The sequence below is a fragment of the Pinus tabuliformis genome, chromosome 4_1, assembly GCF_031772625.1.
Source record: "Pinus tabuliformis cultivar Carrire ecotype Pingquan chromosome 4_1, CPIR1, whole genome shotgun sequence".
Lineage (NCBI taxonomy): Eukaryota > Viridiplantae > Streptophyta > Pinopsida > Pinales > Pinaceae > Pinus > Pinus tabuliformis.
Window position 1 is genome coordinate 798,204,745 of NC_142303.1, and position 22,991 is coordinate 798,227,735.

A 22,991-nucleotide genomic window follows, 5' to 3' on the forward strand; every position below is an offset into this window, starting at 1 on the left:
TGTAATATGACGAGACCTTGACTATCATGGATTTTCAGTGATTATGGACAAAGACCTGAACCAACAGGGGCCAGACATGAGGGAAAATGACTAGCATGACTATCTCCATCAGATCATGGCATGTCCCTAGCGAAATACAGCTAAGTGGATGGAGCGAGACACCTAAAATTGAAATGCACAAAGAGCTTTGATCTCTGACAGAGGGCTGAACAGATTGACTCTAACACAATCAATTCCGCAAACTGTTGGAACTAATCTAACTAGACTTAACTTAGTTAACTGAGCTAACTAATTACAACTCAAAGTACAACTCATCCTGATCTCCTTAATTAAGGGATAACTTCCTCAATCAAAGGGATAATTGTTGCATGTCTTCACATAGACTTCATGTTTGATTTTCTCCAACTAATTAACTCAAGATGAATTAATTAATTATTTTACAAACAGCTGTTGAGATCAAATTCGAATTTTAATTTAGGGACTAATTAAAATTGGAATGTATCCCGAAATGCTATCTATAGCAATGCTATTTTTAGCATTTCTTGTTGCTATTTTCAACAAAGGATCCCATAACATGGATACTACAGATGGAGAAATATTTTCATCTACATGATGTGAAACTGTTACAAAAGGTACATATTGAATCTTTATATTTAGAACCGAATCAATTTTTATGGTATAAAGGGATTTTTTCTCATAAACCACTTTTCATTTGCTCAATTTTCATGGAGGAAATGACAGCACATTATGAGGATACAAAGAACAACACCTTCTTTAGCCAATTGATAAATCTCAAACAAAAGGGTTCAATGGCGAAGCACATTGAAGACTTTCAAAAATTGAATATAAGGGTAAATGATATTCTAGAGAAGCAGAAGATTGATTTCTTCATAGGGACTTTAAAGGATAGAATTCAACATGAGGTTCATCTTTGTGAACCTAATTCATTGGAGAAAGGCATTCAGGTTGGAAAGAAAAATTGAAAGCAAAATTATGGCAACAAGAAATTCTACCACTCACAACTATAAAGATTGAAGTTTTGTTGCTCCTAGCCTTCCACAACCTACAAGGTTGATACCACAACAATTGGAAGAAAAAGGAGAAAATGACCTTTGTTATAGTTGTGATAAAAAATATACTAAAGGTCATAAGTGTGTCGAGAGGAAATTATTTTACATTGATTGTGAAGAGGAGGAGCAAAAGGATTAAGAAACATCAAAAGAAGAGGATATACACCAAGAACCAACGCCAAAAAAAGAATAAATCAATCCAACCATATCTTGTAATGCATTGGCAGGAATTACCACTCCTCAAACTCTCAAGATAGAAGGACATATCAAGAAGAAAAAGGATAACCTCACTTTCACATAGAATCGAATGAAACAACACGCAAATCAACATCACAGCGAAAAAAGTTTTGATATAGGTGACTGGGTATTTTTACGAATACAACCATAAAAAAAAATGTCCCTCAAGCAAGCTAAGAAGGATAATGAATTATCATCAAAGTACTATGGTGCTTATAAGGCGTTGCAAAATATTGGTATGATGGCATACAAATTGGAGCTTCATGCATCTTCCCGAGTGCCCCCTTCCATGTTTCATGTTTAAAGAAGGTTATAGGTGACAATTTCCAAGTTCAAACAATATTGTTGGAACTTGACAAGGAAGAAAAACTCATATTGGAACTTGAAGAAATCATGGACACAAGAACCCAACAGCTACGAAATCGATCAATTTCAAAGTATCTCATCAAGTGGAAGAACTTACCCATTGAAGATTCCACATGGGAGGACAAGAATTTTATACAGAAGCATCTAGAACTACTCAAGAGTTGAGGACAACACTATTTGAAGGAGAGGGGCATGTTAGGTCCCTATATGTTATGAAACTAGCTCACAAAAGGATAGAAAAGATAGATAAACGCCTTAGAAATAATATTCTTCGAGGGGGAAACCTCCTTTACATTACACAAATGAACAATTCTTGGATGTTACAAATGACAAGACCTCCTTTCTATATATAGGAGTCTAAGGGGTCATAATATAATTAGAGCCGACATAACAATAATAATGTAAGGGCACAACAATAACAATAGTGGGCTTCTATGGGACCCAATAATAACAATATGGGCACTACATGGGCACAACAATGTAATAAGGGGGTTGCAATAATAATAATAAGGGGTTACACTAGTAGTATAGGGACCTAACATGCCCCTCTCCTTCAAAAAGTGTTGTCCTCAACGCTTGAGTAGTTCTGGATGCTTCTGTATAAAATTATCGTCCTTCCATGTGGAATCTTCAGTGGGTAAGTTATTCCACTTGATGAGATACTCTAAAATTGATCGATTTCATAGCTGTCGACTTCTTGATTCTGTGAATGCTTCAGATTCCAATATGATTTTTCCATCCTTGTCAAGTGCTGGCAATATTGTTGGAACTGAGATCTTCGACAACTTTTGAATGAGGTCCCACCCTACTTCGTCATCTTCCATTCATCCCTTGCTTTGTTTATTAAATTTGGTTGGATAATTATACCAACCTCTACCATTTCTGCAACCATATGCTCAATTTCACTCCTTTGGACATATGGATATCTATAAGGCCTGATGTTTTGAGGAACACTCCATGGAATCAAATGAATAGCATGATCATGATCATGAATATGTGGGAGACCTTTGGGAGTCTCAAATACCTTAGAATGATTGTCCAAGACTTTTTGGAGATCTAGAGAAATAAATGATTTCGATGTGGGAACCATTAGCAAACATAATTGTGCAATTACGCCTCGTTGTTCTTTATTTAGAAGCTTTGTCATCCCATTAGAGCTGATTATCTTTCCCGGTTTCCTTATGATACCCCTTAATTCAACTTCCTTTCCTTCCGAAGAAAATTTCATGAAAATTTCTTGAAAATTAAAAGCTTTTGTACCCAAGGATTGTAGCCATTGGAATCCTAGTACAACATCAGCACTAACCATTGGAATGGAAAGCAATGGGCTATTCAATACATATTTTACCATGGATAACTTGATATTATGGCACTTTCTAGAGCAATTTACGTTTCCTCCACTTACAACCTTCACTTGACACTCTAGTGCTAGATATAGGAAGCAATTCAATTCCTTGGCTATCTTACAATGAATAAAATTATGGGTACTACCTGAATCAATCAACACTATTACCTTTTTCTTCTTGATATGTCCTTCTATATTTATAGTTTTAGTAGTGGTAATTCCAACCAATGCATTACAAGATATGGTTAGATTCATTTCTTTTTCTCTAAGGTTGGTTCTTGGTGAGTATCCTTTTATTTTGATGTTTCTTGATACTTTTCTTCCTAATATTTCACTGCTTGAACCTTCTTCTTCTTGATATGTCCTTCTATCTTGAGAGTTTGAGGAGTGGTAATTCCTGACATTGTAGTACAAGATATGGTCGGATTCATTTTTTCTTTCTCTAGGGTTGGTTCTCGATGTATATCCTCTTCTTTTGACGCTTCTTGATCCTTTTCATCATTAGGAGGCCTTTCTTGTAGTAGCTTTGTCCCACCTTCCTTCAAACCTTCCATGCCTTTCTTCAAATCTTCCATGCCTCTCTTCCAATATGCTTTCATACCATCGATATTAGCTTCCATGGCATAGATAAAACTATTTATCTTTTGTTTCTCTAGAATATCATTTACCCTTATATTCAATTTTTGAAAGTCCTCAATGTGCTTTGCAATTGAACCCTTTTGTTTGAGATTTATCAATTGGTTAGAAAAGGTGTTTCTCTTTGTATCCTCATTATGTGCAATCATTTCCTCCATGAAAATTGACCACGTAACAAGTGGTTTATGAGAACAAAGACCTTTATACCATAAAAATTGATCTGATTCTAAATATGAAGATGCAATATGTACCTTTTGTAATAGTTTCACCTCATGTATATCAAAATATTGCTCCATCTGCAGTATCCAATTTAACGGATCATTGCCATGAAACTTCCTCATATCGCCTTTTCTTGATTTTAGGGGCTCGATCTTGAAACGACTGTAACTGTGTACTTTTAGATCTCCAAGTTCTAAAATTGTGTCCTGTCGTAGCCCTCTGAGTCCTCTTTCTAACCCCTCAAGTCTGATCAGAATTTTATTCTCCAAGAAAGAGTTATGCCCAATCTCCTAAGGTGACCTGATTATATAATGTTTCCATAGATAAAACTTGTACGATGTGCCACATATCACTGTTTTGACCTTCGGATTTGAAACATATACACAAAAAAAATTAAAATCTGACCTCTTTCTGCAACTTCTTACGAAATTTCAATTTGTTACTCAGAGAGAAAGTTATGACGATTTTCCCAAGGTCACCTGTTTAGAATGTAATTCGAGAGTCTGAAAAAATCCTAACTTCCTCAGATTATATCTCTGAAAATATAGTGAGAAAATATCTGAGATTTAGACCCGAGCTTCACCAAGATTTCGAATCAAATGGGTTTTAATTTCAGAGTCTAAAACTTTGTAGAAACAATATTATAGTGAAAGTTCCACAATGAACTATTTGAGATGAAATTCTGGAGATTTGCAAAAACCATAACTTTCTCATATCATGTCTCTAAAAATATAGCGAAAAAAGATTTGAAATTCGGACCCGAGGTTCAAACCCATCTCTTCTCAAATGGATGTTTTTTTAGCTTCTGAAACTTCATAGCGAAAACGTTATAGTGAAAATTCCACGATGACCTATTGGAGTAGTGAAACCCTAGAATCCAAATCTCTAATACCAAATTTTATGAAACCAACTCACAAAAAGATAGAAAAGATAGATAAAAGCCTTAGAAATAAGCCTCTTCGAGGGGGAAACCTCCTTTATGTTACACAAATGAACAATTCTTGGATGTTACAAATGACAAGACCTCCTTTCTATATATAGGAGTCTAACGGGTCGTAATATAATCAGAGCCGACATAACAATAATAACGTAAGGGCACAATAATAACAATAGTGGGTTTCTATAGGGCACAATAATAACAATATGGGGACTACATGGGCACAAAAATATAATAAGGCAATTGTACTAATAACAATAAGGGGTTACACTAGTAGTATAGGGACCTAACATGCCCCTCTCCTTCAAAAAGTTTTTTCCTCAATGCTTGAGTAGTTCTTGATGCTTATGTATAAAATTCTTGTCCTCCCATGTGGAATCTTCAGCAGGTAAGTTCTTCCACTTGATGAGATACTCTGAAATTGATCAATTTCGTAGTTGTCAGGTTCTTGTTTCTGTGACTATTCCAAGTTCCAATATGATTTTTCCTTCCTTGTCAAGTTTTGGAAATATTGTTTGAACTAGAATATTCTGCAACTTTTGAATGAGTGGCCACACTTATTCGTCATTCTTCCATTCATCCCTTGCTTCCACATCCTCATCCTTTCTTGAGAGTGCATCTGCAACAACATTTTGCTTCCCTTTTTTGTAGATGATTTCAAAGTCATAAACCAACATATTTGTGACCCATTTTTTCTATTCTTCTAAAGATAATCTTTGTTCTAAAAAGTATTTAAGACTATCATGATCCATTTTTAGCTTGAAGTGTCTTCCCATTAGGTAAGGTCGTTGTTTCTTAAGTGCATGTAGTATTGCCAACATTTCCTTCTCATAAATAGCTTGCTTGAGATGTAGCTGTAAAAATACTCAATCGCCTACATAAAAAATTCTTTCACTGTGATGTTGATATGCCTATTGTTTCATTCAATTCTGCACCAAAGTGGCGTTATCCTTTAAAAGTTAGAGAACTTGTTGTTGATGCTCGATGTGATCTTTCACTTCTTGAATAAGCGGTTACACTAGTAGTATAGGGACCTAACACTATACTACTAGTGTAACCCCTTATTGTTATTAGTGCAACCCCCTTATTATATTGTTGTGTCCATGTAGTCCCCATATTGTTATTATTGTGCCCCGTAGAAGCCCACTATTGTTATTTTTGTGCCCTTACATTTTTATTGTTATGCCGACTTTGATTATATTATGAACCCTTAGACTCCTATATATAGAAAGGAGGTCTTGTCATTTGTATCATCCAAGAATTATTCATTTGTGTAATGTAAAATAGGTTTCCCCCTCGAAGAGGCTCATTTTGAAGTCGTTGATCTATATTTTTTATCTTTTTGTGAGCTCATTTTGTAACAATAAGACCCATGTTCGAAGCAAATAGGGAAGCTTGAAGTGAATTACACATAATGAAAAAAGGAAACATAAATGAACATATAACAACAAAAGCAAGGAAGTATGTTACCAAGAAGCATCAAGGTTGTTCTACAAGATAAATCAATGTAGAACAAGTCAACCCAATAACATTAAAATTAAAACACAAAAAATAGATGACAAAGCCATGCCAACACTCTAATTAGCAACCAAATAAAACTAAAATTAAAACACCAAAAATAGATGACAAAGCAATGCCAACACTATAATAATCTTCAATCTCATGCACCCAACAAAATAAAAATGAAAAAGATGTATCTAAAAAAGAAACTACTACTTGAAAAGAGCAAGTACAAGAACCTTCAATTAAGTGTATACTACTTGAAAAGAGCAAGTACAAGAACCTTCAATTAAGTGTATTCTGCCTCATCTTAGAAATCTAATAACACCCATGTTCCAAGCAAATAGGGAAGCTTGAAGTGAATTACATATAATGAAAAAGGAAACAAAATGAACATATAACAACAAAAAAAAGGAAAGTATGTTACCAAGAAGCATCAAGGTTTTTCTACAAGAAAATCAATGTAGAACAAGTCAACCCAATAACATTAAAATTAAAACACCAAAAATAGATGACAAAGCAATGCCAATACTCTAATTAGCTTCAACCTCATGCACCCAACAATAGGTGTAGAAAATTTTTAATCACAATTTGGTAAAAAAATAATTTAAGCAGGGTTTAAATACTTGATTTAGATATGCAAGAAATTTATCAGTTTCAATTTCATTTATTCATTTATCAGTTTCAATTTCAATTTCATTTAGTGAGATCAATTACGAGTTCGATTCTTGAGACTAATAACCAGGTACCACTTTTGGCCAAGTTCTCTTTTCCTCTGGTTCAACATGGCACTTTATGGTGGTCTATGCAAGTCTTTACTGGGTTTACCTTCTATGGTTACCAACCCAAATTCAGGTGGTGCCTCAACCGAGGGGGGTTTAATGTTTTTCAAACTAAGTGGAAATTTATTACTAAGACTCTTAATACACATTAACACAATTACTGATACTCTATCCATTATAAGTTTTGGAAAGTTTTTCAGCATATTTTTCTTTGTAATCAAATTTCTTGAAATCACTTCACAGTCCTAGCTTTTTAGGTGTCTGAATTCACATATATATATATATATATATATATATATATATATATATATATATCCTTTTTTAAATTAAAAAATAAAAATTCGTTGAATTGGAAAGGGGAAAAAACAAAACACTGAAATTATATTAATATCCATTTAGTAAAATAGTTAATATAAACATAACCAAAAATAACGAAAATCATGGCAGAGACATCATTTGGGCCAGAGACACTAGGCTAAGAACAGTAAAAAAACTCACTGGAATTCCCCTAAAACTTATAATCGCATGGCTCTCATGGAGACACAAATTGGAGAGAAATCTTAGAATGAATTCAATTTGAAAGCCAAAAGAAAGAAATCATGGGGGGAAAGTATTACATTGTGAAAAAAAAAAAAAAAAAAACGATAGTAATCTGTTTGGTAGTAATCTGTTTGGATTTGTGTTGGCTATGCGCTAATTATTTTCGCTCCATGGTGCCAAAGGGCCAGGCTAGTCCCCTTATCCAAACTGTCTTTTCATGTACTAGATGGAAAAAATGGAAGTTACTCTTTCTTGATTTTCATTGCATTCAAATATCAAATTCAAATATCAGGCAGGCAGGGTAGAGCAACAGTTCAATTCTCTTCATCAGGTTGACATTATAAAGAGAATAAGGTATGAGAAGCTTTCTTCCATACTTAGAGAGAATAGGAAGGGGACCTACCAGCGTCGGGAGATCAGGATCAGTTTCAAGTCATGGCAGACCAATTTTCGGTCGATGACTGGATCAGTGAACTATTATTAGCCTTAGTAAGCTCCATGCACCAGAAATATTTTAGTAATATCCATTTAGTAAAATAGTTAATATAAACATAACCAAAAATAACGACAATCATGGCGGAGACATCATTTAGGCTAGAGACATTGGGCCAAGAACAATAAAAAAACTCAATGGAATTCCCCAAGGGGGTCTAATGTTTTTCAAAAAACAGAGAAGAGTCTAAATTGGTTACATGTTAAAGAGAGAACAGTCTAAACTGGTTCGAGAGACTTACCTAGTCCGGACAAGGAGGGTGGACGAGGAGGCTGAGAAAGTTGTCAGTGATGAGTGCAACCAACCAATTCCTCTGGTGCCAAGCTACAAAAAAGTTGTAAATGTCATTAAAAATTACAATAAAACCTGTAAATATAAAATTTAAATTACAAAAAACTTGAATTAACTTACCTCACAGTGCTCGGCAGGGATTCGGTTCAAACCAAGCTCACATTGCTCAACAGGGCTTCGGCTCAAATCAACAGACCTCATAGCGCTAGACAACACAATTAAAAATCAGCAGTGCTCAACAACACAATGACAAATCAATGGTGTCGTAAACTCCACGGCAGGGTCTCGCCCGTCATATATATAAAACATTTTTTCGGCCGAATAAATAATTTGGCCGAACTAAGAGTTCAGCCGAACAAATAGTTCGGTCGAATAAATAGTTCGGATTTTTCAACTCTAGCAAAAATTCCGTTTAACAACTAATGTTATTATAAACGGTGAAAAGTTCGGCCGAAAAAAAAAATTCTTAGCTGAAAAATGGCGAATGTGAAATTTTTGGAGGCATTTCTCACAACAGTGTAACCCAACTTCACGTTTTCACCCTGGTGTGGTCACAAATTTGACTAAAAATAAAAATTAATGCATGCTTGTGAATAATTCACACTTTTGGTGGAGACAACAACAAATTTTACCTTGCCATCGCCAACAAACATTATGTTGTTTTTTCGTTTAGAAATTCTCACTGTTTCATGGAAAACTCCAGCTTTGACATATATTTTTTATTTCTTAAATGGGAGGGTGCCTTCTTGACAATGTCGGTTATTCTTAGATAGTTTCCACTTCCATCTTGGGCCACAACAACATGCGGCTTTAAGTCTGCAGGGGGAATCTGTAGGAATAAACCATCAGTTGTTGATAACCACATAGGGAATTTATTCATGTTACATCCATCCGACAACCCATAATGCTGATAGAATTCTTGATCCAGACTAGTGTTATTCCCCTCATCTTTCTTGTATTCTTGGTCCAGACTAGCGTTTTTCTTTTCTAACATTCGTCAAGGGTTTTTTGGAACTGCAGACTTATTCGTCTATTCACCAGGAAAAGCATTATTTTCCAAACTACCCATCGTTATTCCCCTCATCTTTCTTGAATTCCTAATCCAAACTAGTGTTTTTCAACATAGATTACTTTCAAGTAGATTCACAAATGATGATAATCTTGAAAAAGCATTTGGAAGAACAACTCTAGAAGTTTGAATAAGTTTTAGTTCAAAGTAATCATACAAATAAATGGTAGAGCTAAATTTATTTATTACTTTTCGTTAGAGGAAGTAATTTATGTTGCAAAAGTAAACACTTCTAGAGTAGCCAAAATCTAGATTACATAACATATCAAATCTTTTCATCTATACTATTCTTCAATATTCTATGCCTTATGACGTTTTTTTTGCAACATGTAATACATATTCTAATTAAAACTAAAAACATGTTAAATTTCGAGTTAAAAATAAACGCATATAAATAACAATGTACAACTCCACATCACTTAGGATTATTATAGAGATTTTTTTTTAAAGCGTTAAAATAAAGTTGAATGTTAAAGTTGTTCATTAATTGAGGTTTGGTTGTTTGATTAGTGTTTCAAATGCACGTCCCCATTGATAATAATATAAAGAGTGATGTGCCTTTCACAAATTCGAGTGTGGTTGTTTGATTAGTGTTTCAAATGCACGTCCCCATTGATAACAAGGAGCCACTGCTGTGGTGGTAGTCCCTGCCGGAGTCTGCAGGGAATTACAAAACTTGGAACATTGGATGCAAATATTACATGGTATGACAATAACGATTGTAAATTTAATCATTGCCAAATGTGCTGCAATTTTGAATTCAATCCTCAAGTTCAATTGTAATCACTGGCATCTTAAGGAGGGCTACTAGAGAAATAATAGGAAGAATCCATCAAATGAACAGCAACTATACCATACCTTAAGGTCATGAGGCCCCAGAAAATTGGGTACAACGTTCTTTCTGTCCATCGTGTACTGGTAACTAAGGGCAGTGCCCATTTGTAAATGCCATAGTGGAATGTGCCATCTCCACTCAAGCAGCCGGAGTGAAAAGTGTCATTTTTGCCCCATCTGGAGGGTAGTAGATCATCCTTGTCAAGGCTATAACGAATGGGTTTACTGCATCCCAACATTAACAAGTTGCAATCGTTCGTGTTTTTGCATTCTCTATGCAGACATGCTGCTACTCTTTGGATAGCCAATACATACCAACACCCTCCAGCTACCTGTAAAAATCTTGGTCTCTTCAAAATGCCTCATTTAAACCCAAGAACCCCAGTTTCCACAATATGCATGATAATGGTTAAAGAGTTTCAAGGAAGAACTTGCTAATAAAAATCTCAATGGATTGCTGTCTGTCTATCTGATTTATTGGTGTTGCAAAATTCTGCATGGGTCATGTATTACTGGCATAGCTATTTATATAGCAGAATTTTAATCTGGGAAAATTCAAAATTAATATACCTTGAACTCAAAATTCAGTAAACTCTAAGAGAAATTTGCAGCAGACACAAATTTAAACCATACATAAACATTAAAAAGCTTCCCCTTACACAAAATCCAATGAAAAATCCAGATATAAGTTATTGAAATGGATGTTATTTAACTGTTCCAAGGTTTTGACTTACATATAATCAAAATTTGTCAAAACACTAAAACATAATATACAACTCAAAACAACTGCAAAATTTGTAAGAAATAAACAACGCTTACTGAAATTTTTGTGATCTCATTATGGTTTGAAGCCTAAACTTACATCAGATATTATAAAATATCACAATATACCATAAGATACTTTATATATAAGTTATTTTGAAAAATTTCTGATCTCAGAACGGTTGGAAGCTTGAACTTACATGGGACGCTATAAAATATCCTATCAAATTCAGGGCGAATCCCCACCAAACTGTACCAAAAATGTAACCTGTTACTCTTTGCATCCGGCGCATGAGGCAGACAGAATGGTAAGCCTTGGGTAGATATTGAAATAAGAATATTAGGAGCAGCACTGTCATAATATAAGTGATTTCTCCCCTTTTTATAAGGTCTGGCACAACCAACCAGAACACCACCTGCACAAATAAATAGGCATTCAATAGCAATACGAATTAGAATATGATAAAGTCTATGTAGGATTTATAGAAAAGATTAAATAATTATAATAAAAAAACTCTTTATACCATAAAGTTCATCTCTGCCTTCCCCTAAAAAGATATCTCGATCTTTATATTTAAATAAAAATCATCTCTATATTTAAATAAAAATCAGAGAATCTAAGAATCTAGAAATATGTAAATCCAAAGACTGTCAATCCAAATGCTCTAAGAATTTAGTAAAATGCCAATCAACACCCAACTGCTCTAGGACTTTAGTAAAATGTCAATCAACACCCAGCTGCTGTAAGAATTTAGAAAAATGTCAATCAACACCCACCTGTGGAAGTGGCAGTATGACAAATATATCAAACCAAAAGCCTTTGAGAGAACGCAAGTAATGGAGAGCAATTAAACGAGCATCCCAAACAAGTTTCCCAGAGCCCACTACAAGTGATTCCTTTGACACATATGCAAGCCTGAGCTGCAACCAAATATGCCATAAATGCAAGGCATCACTGGTAGAACGCAGAACAGTCACGAGAACAACGAACTTCCCATCTAGGTAGATGCACATTAGGTCTTTACTAATGGATAGAACATAAAAGAAAAGGGGGTCAATTGCCAATCCAATGGCACACACAGGAAGAATAATCATGTTCCATCTCTGGATGGCTTTGCTTCTTGGGTCGAATACTATTCCAAATATCCATTTATCTCTCTTCCTTGACTGCAGGCATGGTTGATGAACTTGGCATTCGGTTGGAAAAACAGAGGAACCTGCATTGGCTTCCGAGTGGAGATGGTTGCTCTTATTACAGCTAATCGAATGGAAAGCTGGAGTCTCTATCTGGGTGCAAGCAAAACACTCCTCTGCTGATGTGCCTCCAGATCTTGACAGGGCAGGAGAGGCCACTGCTGCCATTGATTCTTCCCCTGCTCCTTGAGATATATTGCCTCCAGGAGGTGTTGAATTTTCTGTGCCCCTTGAAGTTTTGGAAAGCCATCTGCAAATATACTTCAGGTCCAGTCAGCGCATTCTATTGCAAGATCTTAGTTGCAGCGACTCTATAACTATTTTTCAATCAAGCAGACTAGAACATTGAATATAGGAATTTAGATTACTTACCCTGCAGATATAGTCTTCAAAAAGGATGACATGCTTCTGCATGTTATACCATTCTATGACATAACGGTTATTCCAATGAATAAATTTCCAAGCCAAAATACCAGGTGGAATCTCAGTCCTAAATCAACACATAGGAAAAGGATTTAGGATTATATAGCAATCTTGCAAATCAAAGCATTGCAGCCTTTCCTTTATATTCAGGTTTAAACACACAGGAAAACGATTTAGGATTATGTAACACGCTTATCATTCAAAGAATTGGGTCCTCTCGTTTTTATTTAGGTTTTAATCTTTCTCGTATAGATGATGAAGGGTAGTTTTTCTCTTAAATTTTGGATCCAGGATACCTGAACAGTAAGAAGTAACAGTCCAAGTAATTTAAATACGAGACTCTATCATATTAAACTCTGCATCATTCAAACCATTAAATTAACCTTTGTAACTACATCCAACATTAATTGTGAAGAGTACTATCAAAAAAATTATCACAGAGCTTTTTATCCTTCACAGCGTAGAGATGTGGTGATCAGTGAGCCATCAATTCATCTTTTGTTTGGGCAGCTCTCAATTTTATCATTAATATGAAAACGACAACAAACAAAATATCATATTAAACTCTACATACATGCAAGAGAGAAGTATGGCGTTGACACTGGTCGGTTGACTCAGCAGCAGCTACGCAGAGACAGGGACAGTGAAAGAAAAAATATAGAGTAGGTGTGCTGGGCAGAGTAGGTGTGCTGGGGTTCATGGTTAAGTGAATCAACCGCGCTTTGCGGCAGGGCAGGGCAGCTAGCGCAGAGGCAGGTAAAGAGATATTGCTGTGAAGCACATTACCGTGAGCGCCTCATCTAGCTAACCAGCGGCTTCTGCAAGGAAAAAGCATATACTAGCTGCAGAAAAACTGGCCAAAGCCAAATCAAAGAAATCCCATGAACAAAAACAACTGTAATCGTGGAACTCTGCTCTGCTCCTCTGCTCTTCGAACTTACTCAGAGAAACCATTTCCAGACCACCCTGGACGCCCCTGCATATTTCAACGATATTCATATCCAAACATCTGGCCCAGTTGAACTATATGCAAACATCTGTCGTGCATGCAGGAAAGTCATAACACATACCAAAAACTTAGGACAAACTAAATTATGTTCAATTCAGAATGTATTGAAACCTGCGAAGCCGGCAATAAGACCCTCAACTTTATTGCCCAATCAGAAATTAGATAATAACATTTATATTATTTTTTAACATGAAAACTTTGGTTAAAATCGTGATGCACATCAATATTCTTGGTCAAACACAGGATTAATACCCGGTCAACGCCGAATCTATCGCTATTAGTCCCAGGCGGGGACTAATAATATAAAGAGTGATGTGCCTTTCACAAATTCGAGTGAGTTTCTTCAAATAGGATTACCTTGATTAAGGATGTTGAATTTTGAACAAAATATTGTATTTTGGTCCAGGATAAGTATTTTCAGTAATAAAATTATTTTTTGATTTGGAGAGATAAAAATATAAATACAAATATTTCTATTAAATTTGATAAAAATTTATGATATATACTTTATTATTAAAATTATAAAAATCACAAAAAATAACTAAATTATAATTTTATTTCAAATTATTATTCTTCAAATTATGTGAGATTGTGAGTAAATTGTTATTATTATTAATTGTAAAAAGAATCAATAAACTCTTTAATTATGGAGATTTTTAATATATAAATATATTCTTATAATATAATGGTTTCCTGATACTAAATAACTTAAAAAACTATAATTTATATTAATATAATATTTTTAAAAAATTAATCAATTTAATTAAAATAACAAAAATAACATAGCTATTTTAACATAAATTAAAATTTTTAATTTATGATTATTAAAAATATTCTAAAATATTTCATTAAACCTTTACTATCTATTTAATAATATCAATAATTAAATTAAAATATAGAAATACTATTCTAAACATAATTATATTTTAATTTAATAATCTAATTTAATATAAGAAAATATAATATTATTATCAATAATCTTTTAAAATTTATTTTGTGAAATTTGTATTGTATTATTAAATTTCTATATTATCAGTTGTTCATTCACACCAGGCCGGACATCAAATTAATTGGGAAACCACCGACTCGCACCGGTAAGGTCATAAACCAAGGCCAGTTCTCGTCGTCGCTGTCGTGAAGAACTATCACGCTCCCTCGAGTTAGAGATCCGTCTATTGAAAAGTCAAAGTCTGAGTTACGCTGTCGGCTGATAAGCCACGTTGGCAAGGAATTAACGTGCAACCCATTAGAAGTAGAGACCTTAAACCTTTTTGGAGAGCACGAGATAATTTTTTTCTTTGGTAAGCAAGTTCAAAGTGGTTTATTCATTCGAAAGTCCTTTTTAAATGGAGATATTGAAAGTGCTTTATTCTAAAAGGGATTTAATGCAAGGTTTAAAGAAAAGGTAATGATATAAGTTTTTTTTATGAGCTAGTGAAGTACTTTTTTTTATGAAGGAGATTTGAAAAGAGTGTTTTTTTTTTCTTCTTAAGGCTCGAAGGCTTGTTTTATGGTTGAATATTATAAAGTGGATTTTGGTAAAAAAAAATTAAGTTTTTTTTTATTGAAAAGAAAAACAAAGTTTCATTGTATAAGTAAAAAGATTTTATTGGTGAGAGAGTTTAGGGCTTTGCAAAGTTTATTTTTTTATAGAATATTTTGTTTTTGTTGTCTAGTATGATAATTTTTGGGTGAAGATTGTGTCTTAGGGGACACATATTGAAAATCATATCTTTTTTCAGGGGTGATATGGAAGACAGCCTCATGCAATCAGCAAAGTAGCTATAAGAAAAGGAATGACAGCAATCATGGGTCGGAAAGTGCAACTGAAGAAGACTAAGAAAATGAATAAAAAAGAAGAGGCAGAGATTGTTGCCATGGTTAGAGAGGTTCAGGCCGTAGCCGAGGAACTGAAAAGTCTAGCATAAGACAAAGAAGAAATCGAGGGTGATTGGTGTAGCTTTGATCTGCTACCACCTCCTATGTTTACAGGTGAATATTTTGATCATTGAGTTATCAAGATGTTAACTTTTCTTAGAGCTAAAGAGTTAATTGAGTATGAATCTAATAACCCATATGATGCAGTATTTGATGTTTTAGCATTGAATTTTATAAAATATGCATTGGATGAGAAGTGTTTGTGCAAGGTAGCAAAAGCTATAACTTCCTTGGAAGCATGGAAGATCTTGGAAGCAGAGTTTGGCACAAAGGAGAGTGACATGCAACAACAGGTTATGTCACAAGTAAAAGCCGCATATCTGAGAGTAGATGAGCAAGACTTTGAGAAGAAAACAGAGCTTAGAGAACCCATAAAATTGAAACCCATTATGCAAGCATGCATATGGGTGAAGAAGATACGACAAAGATTGCAGAGAGAGAAGTTGAAGCCTCTATGTGTGAAAGAGAGCAAGAGCAAATAAATGCTTAAGGACTCCACTGTAAGGTGGATGATGCAGATGATTGTGAATCCCATTGTGATGAGACACATGTGTATGATGACTATAAAGTGATATGTAAATTGGTGAATCCAGCCACAGTTGATGGATTTAGTGAAGTTGAAATTGACAATGAGCACATGCATGCTCAAATATCCCACCATAGTGTGGATGAACATTATGTTAATGATATGTGTGGTTTCTTTTTTGAAACGGGGATTGATTGTGACAATATGGTAAGCGCAATGTTTGATGAAACATTGAAGGTTGAAGTTGCCAATGTAGCAGCAAGATATGAAGAAGTTGGAACTGCTCATGAAGCAATGTGTCATCTAGCAGGAGTTGATGATAAAAAACAAGATAAAATGATTGAAGAGTTTTTTATGAAAATATCCACTAACAACATAACAGTGGAAGACAATCTCCATGCAGTTGAAAAGAAGGCAAATGTAGAACAGGAAGCTCTCACTGAAGATCATAATAAACATGTTTTTAACATTGTCTTTGAATATGCAGGTGTTTAGAATAGCATGGGCAAAGAAGTTGAAAGCAAGGTCGTTAATAAATTTGATGCAAATTTGAAGCTCATTGAAGAATGGATTTAGAAACCAATAGAAAAAATTGAAGTGAGTCAAAGTCATGAATATAAAGCACAAGAAGCAAAGCAAAGAAGACAATTTGAAGATGCAATGTTTTGGCAGCAGCCTGTGGTTGAACAAATATTTGAAGAGGAAGTTGTAGAAGACATGATCCAATTGTTTTTTAGAAGAAGTTCAAGACAAGTCAAAGAAAAATGGCAGCAACAACGAGTCAATAAAGCCTACTTCAAGAAAGTTCAACAAAGAATGAAGAAATTTCGAAGATACAGAATCTGGAAGAAGAGAAAAAGAAAATGCAAAATTTTAAAAGTTTTGAGTCATTGTAAGCCTAGCTGAGACATAGACTAGCAGGCATGTTTGTGTGATAGTTAAGTCATGTTGAGTCATACAGTCGTAATTAACGAAGAGTGTTAGAAATTGTAATTACTCCCGCATGTGGAGTTAGCTAAAATTAGAGACCCAGTTAACTGAGTGTTGAGTGTTGAGCGTTGAGTCAAGTCGAGTGATGGATGAAGAGTTAAGTGCAGTTCATATTTACAGTGTGAGTTAACTAAGTTAAATGTGTGTGCATGTTAAAATATTTTAGGCAAGTTGCTAGTTGGAAAAGGTTAAATACCCTTCACAGAGTTCATTGTAAATATCATGTTTTGTGTGATCAATAGAAGAGGAGCAGCTAGTGTTTTATGTGTGAATAGTTCATGTTTTGTCTTTTCCGCCTTTCCAACACAATCCATTATGTTGAGAGGTTTACTCGTGGCCAAATCCAAACCTAAGTGATGAGTTTTAGCGTAGTTTAAAGAACTTATAAATTAGTTTAGAAAATAATAGAAAAATTATGATAAAATCAAATAGAAATTTTTGAGAATATAGATTGTAGTTGTCAAACTTGGATTTTGAGCCCCTACACATTCTTGAAAGTTTTTAATAAAGTTGAATCCATCTCTATCTTTAAGAAAAAAAGCATTTTGATTTTTTAAAATTGTTTTTGCTTCCCAGCCAAATTTGTGAGATTATCTACTCTAGAAATTTGCGGTCCCATCCAATTTGTTTCACTTCACGCCACGAGACTCCTATACCTGCCAAAACCCAACTAAGCTCCGGGTTCAAGAAATCTAAGACTATCCCATACATGCCAAATTCCAAACCTAAAGCCCGGGTTCAAGAAATCGACAATGGAACGATGCTTGACGCTTACATAACCTAATGGCCAGCGCAACGCAGAACGTGCGATCTGAACATACACTCAATAATTTAATACTGCAGTAATTACAGGTTAAAAACACAACACAACAATATACAATCAAATTGACAGGGCAACAATAATTAAATACTACAATAATTAAAGGCTAAAAACACAATAATAGTAAACTAACAATCAAATTGTCAGCAGAACAATAATTTAATAGCAGTGAATGGCAGATGATAAAGTCAATTTTGAAAGGAAGGTGAATTTTTTGGCTGGACGCTGGAATTTGGTGATATTTCTTTTGAAAAAAAAATAATTATAAGAATGTTTATTTTTTATTTTATTTTTTTTTGTAAAAATGGATTAAGTACTGTCAAAATTTTTTGTAACATCAAAACCTTAAAATTTAACTACACCTAAGATTTTCTAAGGTTTTTTTAAACTTCATACCAAAATTTCTATTATTTTCTAAGCGCAATTACAGCTGGTTTAGATTACGGGATTAACAACACCTAAGATTTTCTAAGGTTTCTTTAAACTTCATACCAAATTTTCTATCATTTTCTAAGCGCAATTACAGCTGGTTTAGATTACGGGATTAACTTTTTTGAAAATTTACACAGCACTACAATATTGGTATCCTTGTCCCATTCAGAAAAAACGCATTTAATCGTCGTGAAATCCCTCCCTACGCATCTAACTTCTTTTAGCTACGTAATTTCTTTATTCCCAATCTCTTCAACGATCTACAATATCTTATCTCTATATCTTCGAGCTATGGCATTGTTTCTTCACTTGACACAACAGACGATCCCACCATACTTTCTAACTTGTCTAACATCCGAAGATTCAATCTTTTCAACATTGGAAAGCCTCCGCCCAGAATTCCATTCCAAATTTTGCACGCAGGAAGCTCCCTAAGTTGGGGACACACTGACAAATATATAGTTCTCAGATTTTGAAACTGAGAAATGCAACTGGGTAAACTTACCCCCTCATAACTGTGCAGGGAAAAATGTTCCAACTTCTTCACATTCTCCATGTTGAAGGGAAAAATATCTTCCGCTACATCCGTAACTGCATCGTGGACGCACCTTACATCCAACCTCGTTAGGTCCGTCCATGTAGTCATTGTACTTTCTTTAATTTCTGGTTTTACTCTCACTCTTGCCCTCAGCTCCATCAGATTCTAGAAATTTGCAAAATCCCACACATTTATAGCACAGCACATCTCTTGCTCGATGGCAAGAACAGCTTGTTCAATGAATAGAGGTGACACAAACCATCTGGAATACCCATTAAACTATTACATTCTTCTAACTTTAGATGCTTTAAATTTCTGAGCTTTACGATGTTGTCCTCATCATATGTATTTTACATCATTTTATTTATTTATTGATCACTCGGCCTCTTGAGATAATGGCACTTTAAAATCTGGAACACTCGAAATGTGTGCAAAAATATATTTTACATCATTTTCTACAGAAGAAAAATAATGTAAGTGTCATCCGTCTTCATTGTTTAAATTTAATAATCTAATGTCATGAATGAAATTTTGATTGTCTGCCCTGCTTCAGACAAACGTCACATGAATGTTTGTAAAAAATAAGCACGAGAGTGATTCATAAGATTTAAGATTTGCCATAGTGGGAGGGATTTCACGACGATTAAATGCGTTTTTTCTGAATGGGACAAGGATACCAATATTGTAGTGCTGTGTAAATTTTCAAAAAAGTTAATCCCGTAATCTAAACCAGCTGTAATTGCGCTTAGAAAATGATAGAAAATTTGGTATGAAGTTTAAAGAAACCTTAGAAAATCTTAGGTGTTGTTAATCCCGTAATCTAAACCAGCTGTAATTGCGCTTAGAAAATAATAGAAATTTTGGTATGAAGTTTAAAAAAACCTTAGAAAATCTTAGGTGTAGTTAAATTTTAAGGTTTTGATGTTACAAAAAATTTTGACAGTACTTAATCCATTTTTACAAAAAAAAAATAAAATAAAAAATAAACATTCTTATAATTAATTTTTTTTCAAAAGAAATATCACCAAATTCCAGCGTCCAGCCAAAAAATTCACCTAGCTTAAAGAAGTTAGACATATCCGATTGCCGAGAATTTGAAGCACTAGAAATTGAGACTGGTGGTCTTCCGCTGTTAGAGGACTTGAGCCTTCGCGAGCTGTACAAGTTTCAGACTATAGTGGGGCCCTCTGGTGTAATCAATGAAGGAGTAATGCCCAAACTTCAAGTTTTGATTATAAATTATTGTCCACTGTTGGAAAGATTGGTATTAGAGAAGCTACCGAATCTGAGGTACATTTCAATATGGCGGTGCCGTGAGCTCAGGGAGTTACAGGTCGGGAGTGGTGGCCTTCCCATGTTAGAAAGACTGGAGCTGCAATTGTGTGAGAAGCCAGAGAATATTGTGGGACTCCATGATGTGTGGGATGACAAAACAATGCCTAAACTTCAATCCTTGAAGATAAGGAGGTGTCCATTATTGAGAAGATTGCCTAGAGGAATGGAGAAACTCTCCATGTTACAGCAAATTATTGCAGAGACTGAGTGGTGGCAAAAATTATTTTGGGAAAATGAGAATGTGGAAAGGAATATTTCTTGGCTTTTCAATGAATGCTGATAACGTTTTCAATGTTTTACCATACAATTTATATAAATTGTAATGTTACTTTTTATATGAAAAAATCTGTTTCATTGATATAAATATAGTTTTGTTTCATCCTTTTTATCTTTCAGCATCTTCCAACAGTCTCTGGACCCTTCATTTACTTCACACCTCAACAAATCGCACTAGTGGTCTGTTTTTGACATTAGCTGAAAATGATCGCTTTCATGACTAAACAGATTTTATTAAACTTTTTTGACCCCCTGTGTTTTTATTTATCTATTTATTCCTCTTTGAATTTGTCCTCTTTATTTGGTTGATGTGGAAATTTTCTTTCATCTCCATTCCGTTGATGTGGAAATTTTCTTTCATCTCCATTTAGTATGGTTTTCTGGTATAATAATGATCAGTTAATCTACATTAAGAAATAACAGTTATTAATAATTATTCCACTACCCAATTAACCACTAAATCATCAATTTTTTCTAAATTTTTCTAATTGTGTAAATATAATAATAACAATATATTTCTTCTTTCGCTATATTATTGTTTTAATGAAAAGTTTAACTATGCGAGAGATCTTCGCTTTGCCTTATCATGCCAACCTTAAAATTCAGAGTCAAAGTCAACTTGAAATTTAGTGATAATTTAAAAATGATATCACTAAAGTATACAATTATTGTTATTATAAATATATATTTTCCATAATTTTATATTTTTAATATAAATTTAAGTTATATAATTATAATTTTTCCCACTCCATAGTCGTTAAAGCAAAGGGTTTTCAGCATTTCAAGAATGACATAAAAATTATAATTTTGTAGAATAGGGGAGACGAATTTGGCATATTAATTTTTATAGGTAAATATAATTAAGATGATAGGATTTTTATTATGAGATTCATCTTCATGACATTGTAGGAGATTCGTCGGCTTAGAAGAATATGCTTTTCATAGTTGCACTATGATAATGAAAGACACAGGTAGTTGTGTAAGTTGTGTACCTAGTTTTTTCACTGCGTAATGGGTTTGTTCATGTGCCTCTTGCCTACATCCCATTGTCCTACAGAGGCACCGTTTTTTTCCTACAGAGCAAGACAAGAGGGTCATTGAGACTTCTTTTTAACTTGTAATTTATAAACAAAGAGTGGAGATGTACCTGGGCGATGGTGGTTAGAGTTTACCCTACTTGCACCAGAGGATTCAACAATGTGTTTTATTGAGGTGCACAGATGATAAGGTTGAAGTGCAGTGTAATTCAGCCATGGTATTGATGGCGATTATAGCTATACCAAAGGAGTATCCTAATTTCAGAAGATCTGCATTTAAGACCAACTCTCCTACTGCTGAGGCATTGGTTGATCAAATTCTCATAATTATACAAGAAGATGATTTTGAATCTCGACTTTTGATTCCCTACATAAAATCGATTGGATGCCTTGCTCAGACCTTTCCTGCTAGAGAAACCAGGCTCATCCATCCCCTTGTGAAACATCTAGATCATAGGGACTTATCTATGAGTAGAGAGGTAACCACTGCACTCGGAAATTTTTCCTACGGGGAAAACTATCTACATATAGAGCATTCCAAGGCCATCATTGAGTTGTCTTTTCCTCCACTCTTGGTCTAAATTGTGTGCCTTGGAGAAGGATGGCTCAGGTTCCTACATTGATTCTTCTTTGTTACTTCACTTTACATGTTGGTGAAAGAGCATCTAAGGAGGTATCCCTCGTCCAAAATATTGATTTGGAGAGCCTGCTTCTAGAGGCCAAAAGCCATCTCGAACTCTACTAGTCCAGAGGAACAAAATAGATTTTAGCTTAAAGGCTAAAAATGAAATTGTTGTCAAGACAGGGGAAGGGAAGGTGAATGGTTTTCAGAAGTTGATTGATCACATAGATCCTTCCTAATCGACATTGGGCTCTTCCCTCTATCACATGTATCAGATATCATATTAAAATAGGAGAAAAACATAATTAGAAACGAAACAAAATCTAATGCCCATAAAACCATCAGATATAGCGACTTTTAATTACTATAACAATGGCCTCATAGGAGGGTGAAAAGTGGCAACAATAGAGCGTATCAGAGGAATGGATGTCAGAACTTTTTATAATGCGCACAAACAAAAAAACATCGATATTGGGAGGTTACGATATGGAGCAGATGCGATATCATATTTAAATTCCGTTTATAGACCATATCATATCCGCATATCGAAGGGGAAACATATATAGGAGATCGGAATGAAATGACATATCGGAGGTGCATTGGGATATCAGCGATCAGACATCGGAGGGATATGATTATCGGAAGTCGAGCATTAGAGGTTATATCACTATCGGACATCGAAGATTGGAGAGAATGTTGTATCGGTGATCGGAGATTGGAGATCGGAGGGGATATGTTGTATCGACATACACGCAGGATTCACATATCAG

At 34.5% G+C, this 22,991-nt stretch overlaps 1 protein-coding gene and 1 pseudogene across 1 annotated transcript; one reads left to right on the plus strand and one right to left on the minus strand.

Moving 5' to 3' along the window:
• Positions 1–10,230: 10,230 nt before the first annotated feature.
• LOC149178606 (cyclic nucleotide-gated ion channel 2-like) lies at positions 10,231–12,679 on the minus strand. The gene is made up of 4 exons (XM_089422167.1): positions 12,648–12,679; positions 11,859–12,525; positions 11,282–11,497; positions 10,231–10,651 (listed from the first exon to the last, which is right to left on the minus strand). Exons 1-4 carry the CDS (start codon positions 12,677–12,679, stop codon positions 10,280–10,282), a joined length of 1,287 nt encoding a protein of 428 aa, XP_089278293.1. The 3' UTR covers positions 10,231–10,279.
• Positions 12,680–21,573: 8,894 nt separating this feature from the next.
• Positions 21,574–22,362, plus strand: LOC149178607 (uncharacterized; annotated as a pseudogene).
• Positions 22,363–22,991: the final 629 nt, after the last annotated feature.

What these genes read in the sequence shown, in the direction of transcription:
- LOC149178606 (XM_089422167.1), bottom strand. Translation starts at nt 12,679, where the DNA reads ATGTCATCCTTTTTGAAGACTATATCTGCAGG. An exon ending in TTGAAGACTATATCTGCAGG is followed by an intron (nt 12,526 to 12,647) that starts GTAAGTAATCTA and finishes GTATATTTGCAG; the next exon opens with ATGGCTTTCCAAAACTTCAA. An exon ending in GATATTTTATAGCGTCCCAT is followed by an intron (nt 10,652 to 11,281) that starts GTAAGTTCAAGC and finishes AGATTTTTACAG; the next exon opens with GTAGCTGGAGGGTGTTGGTA.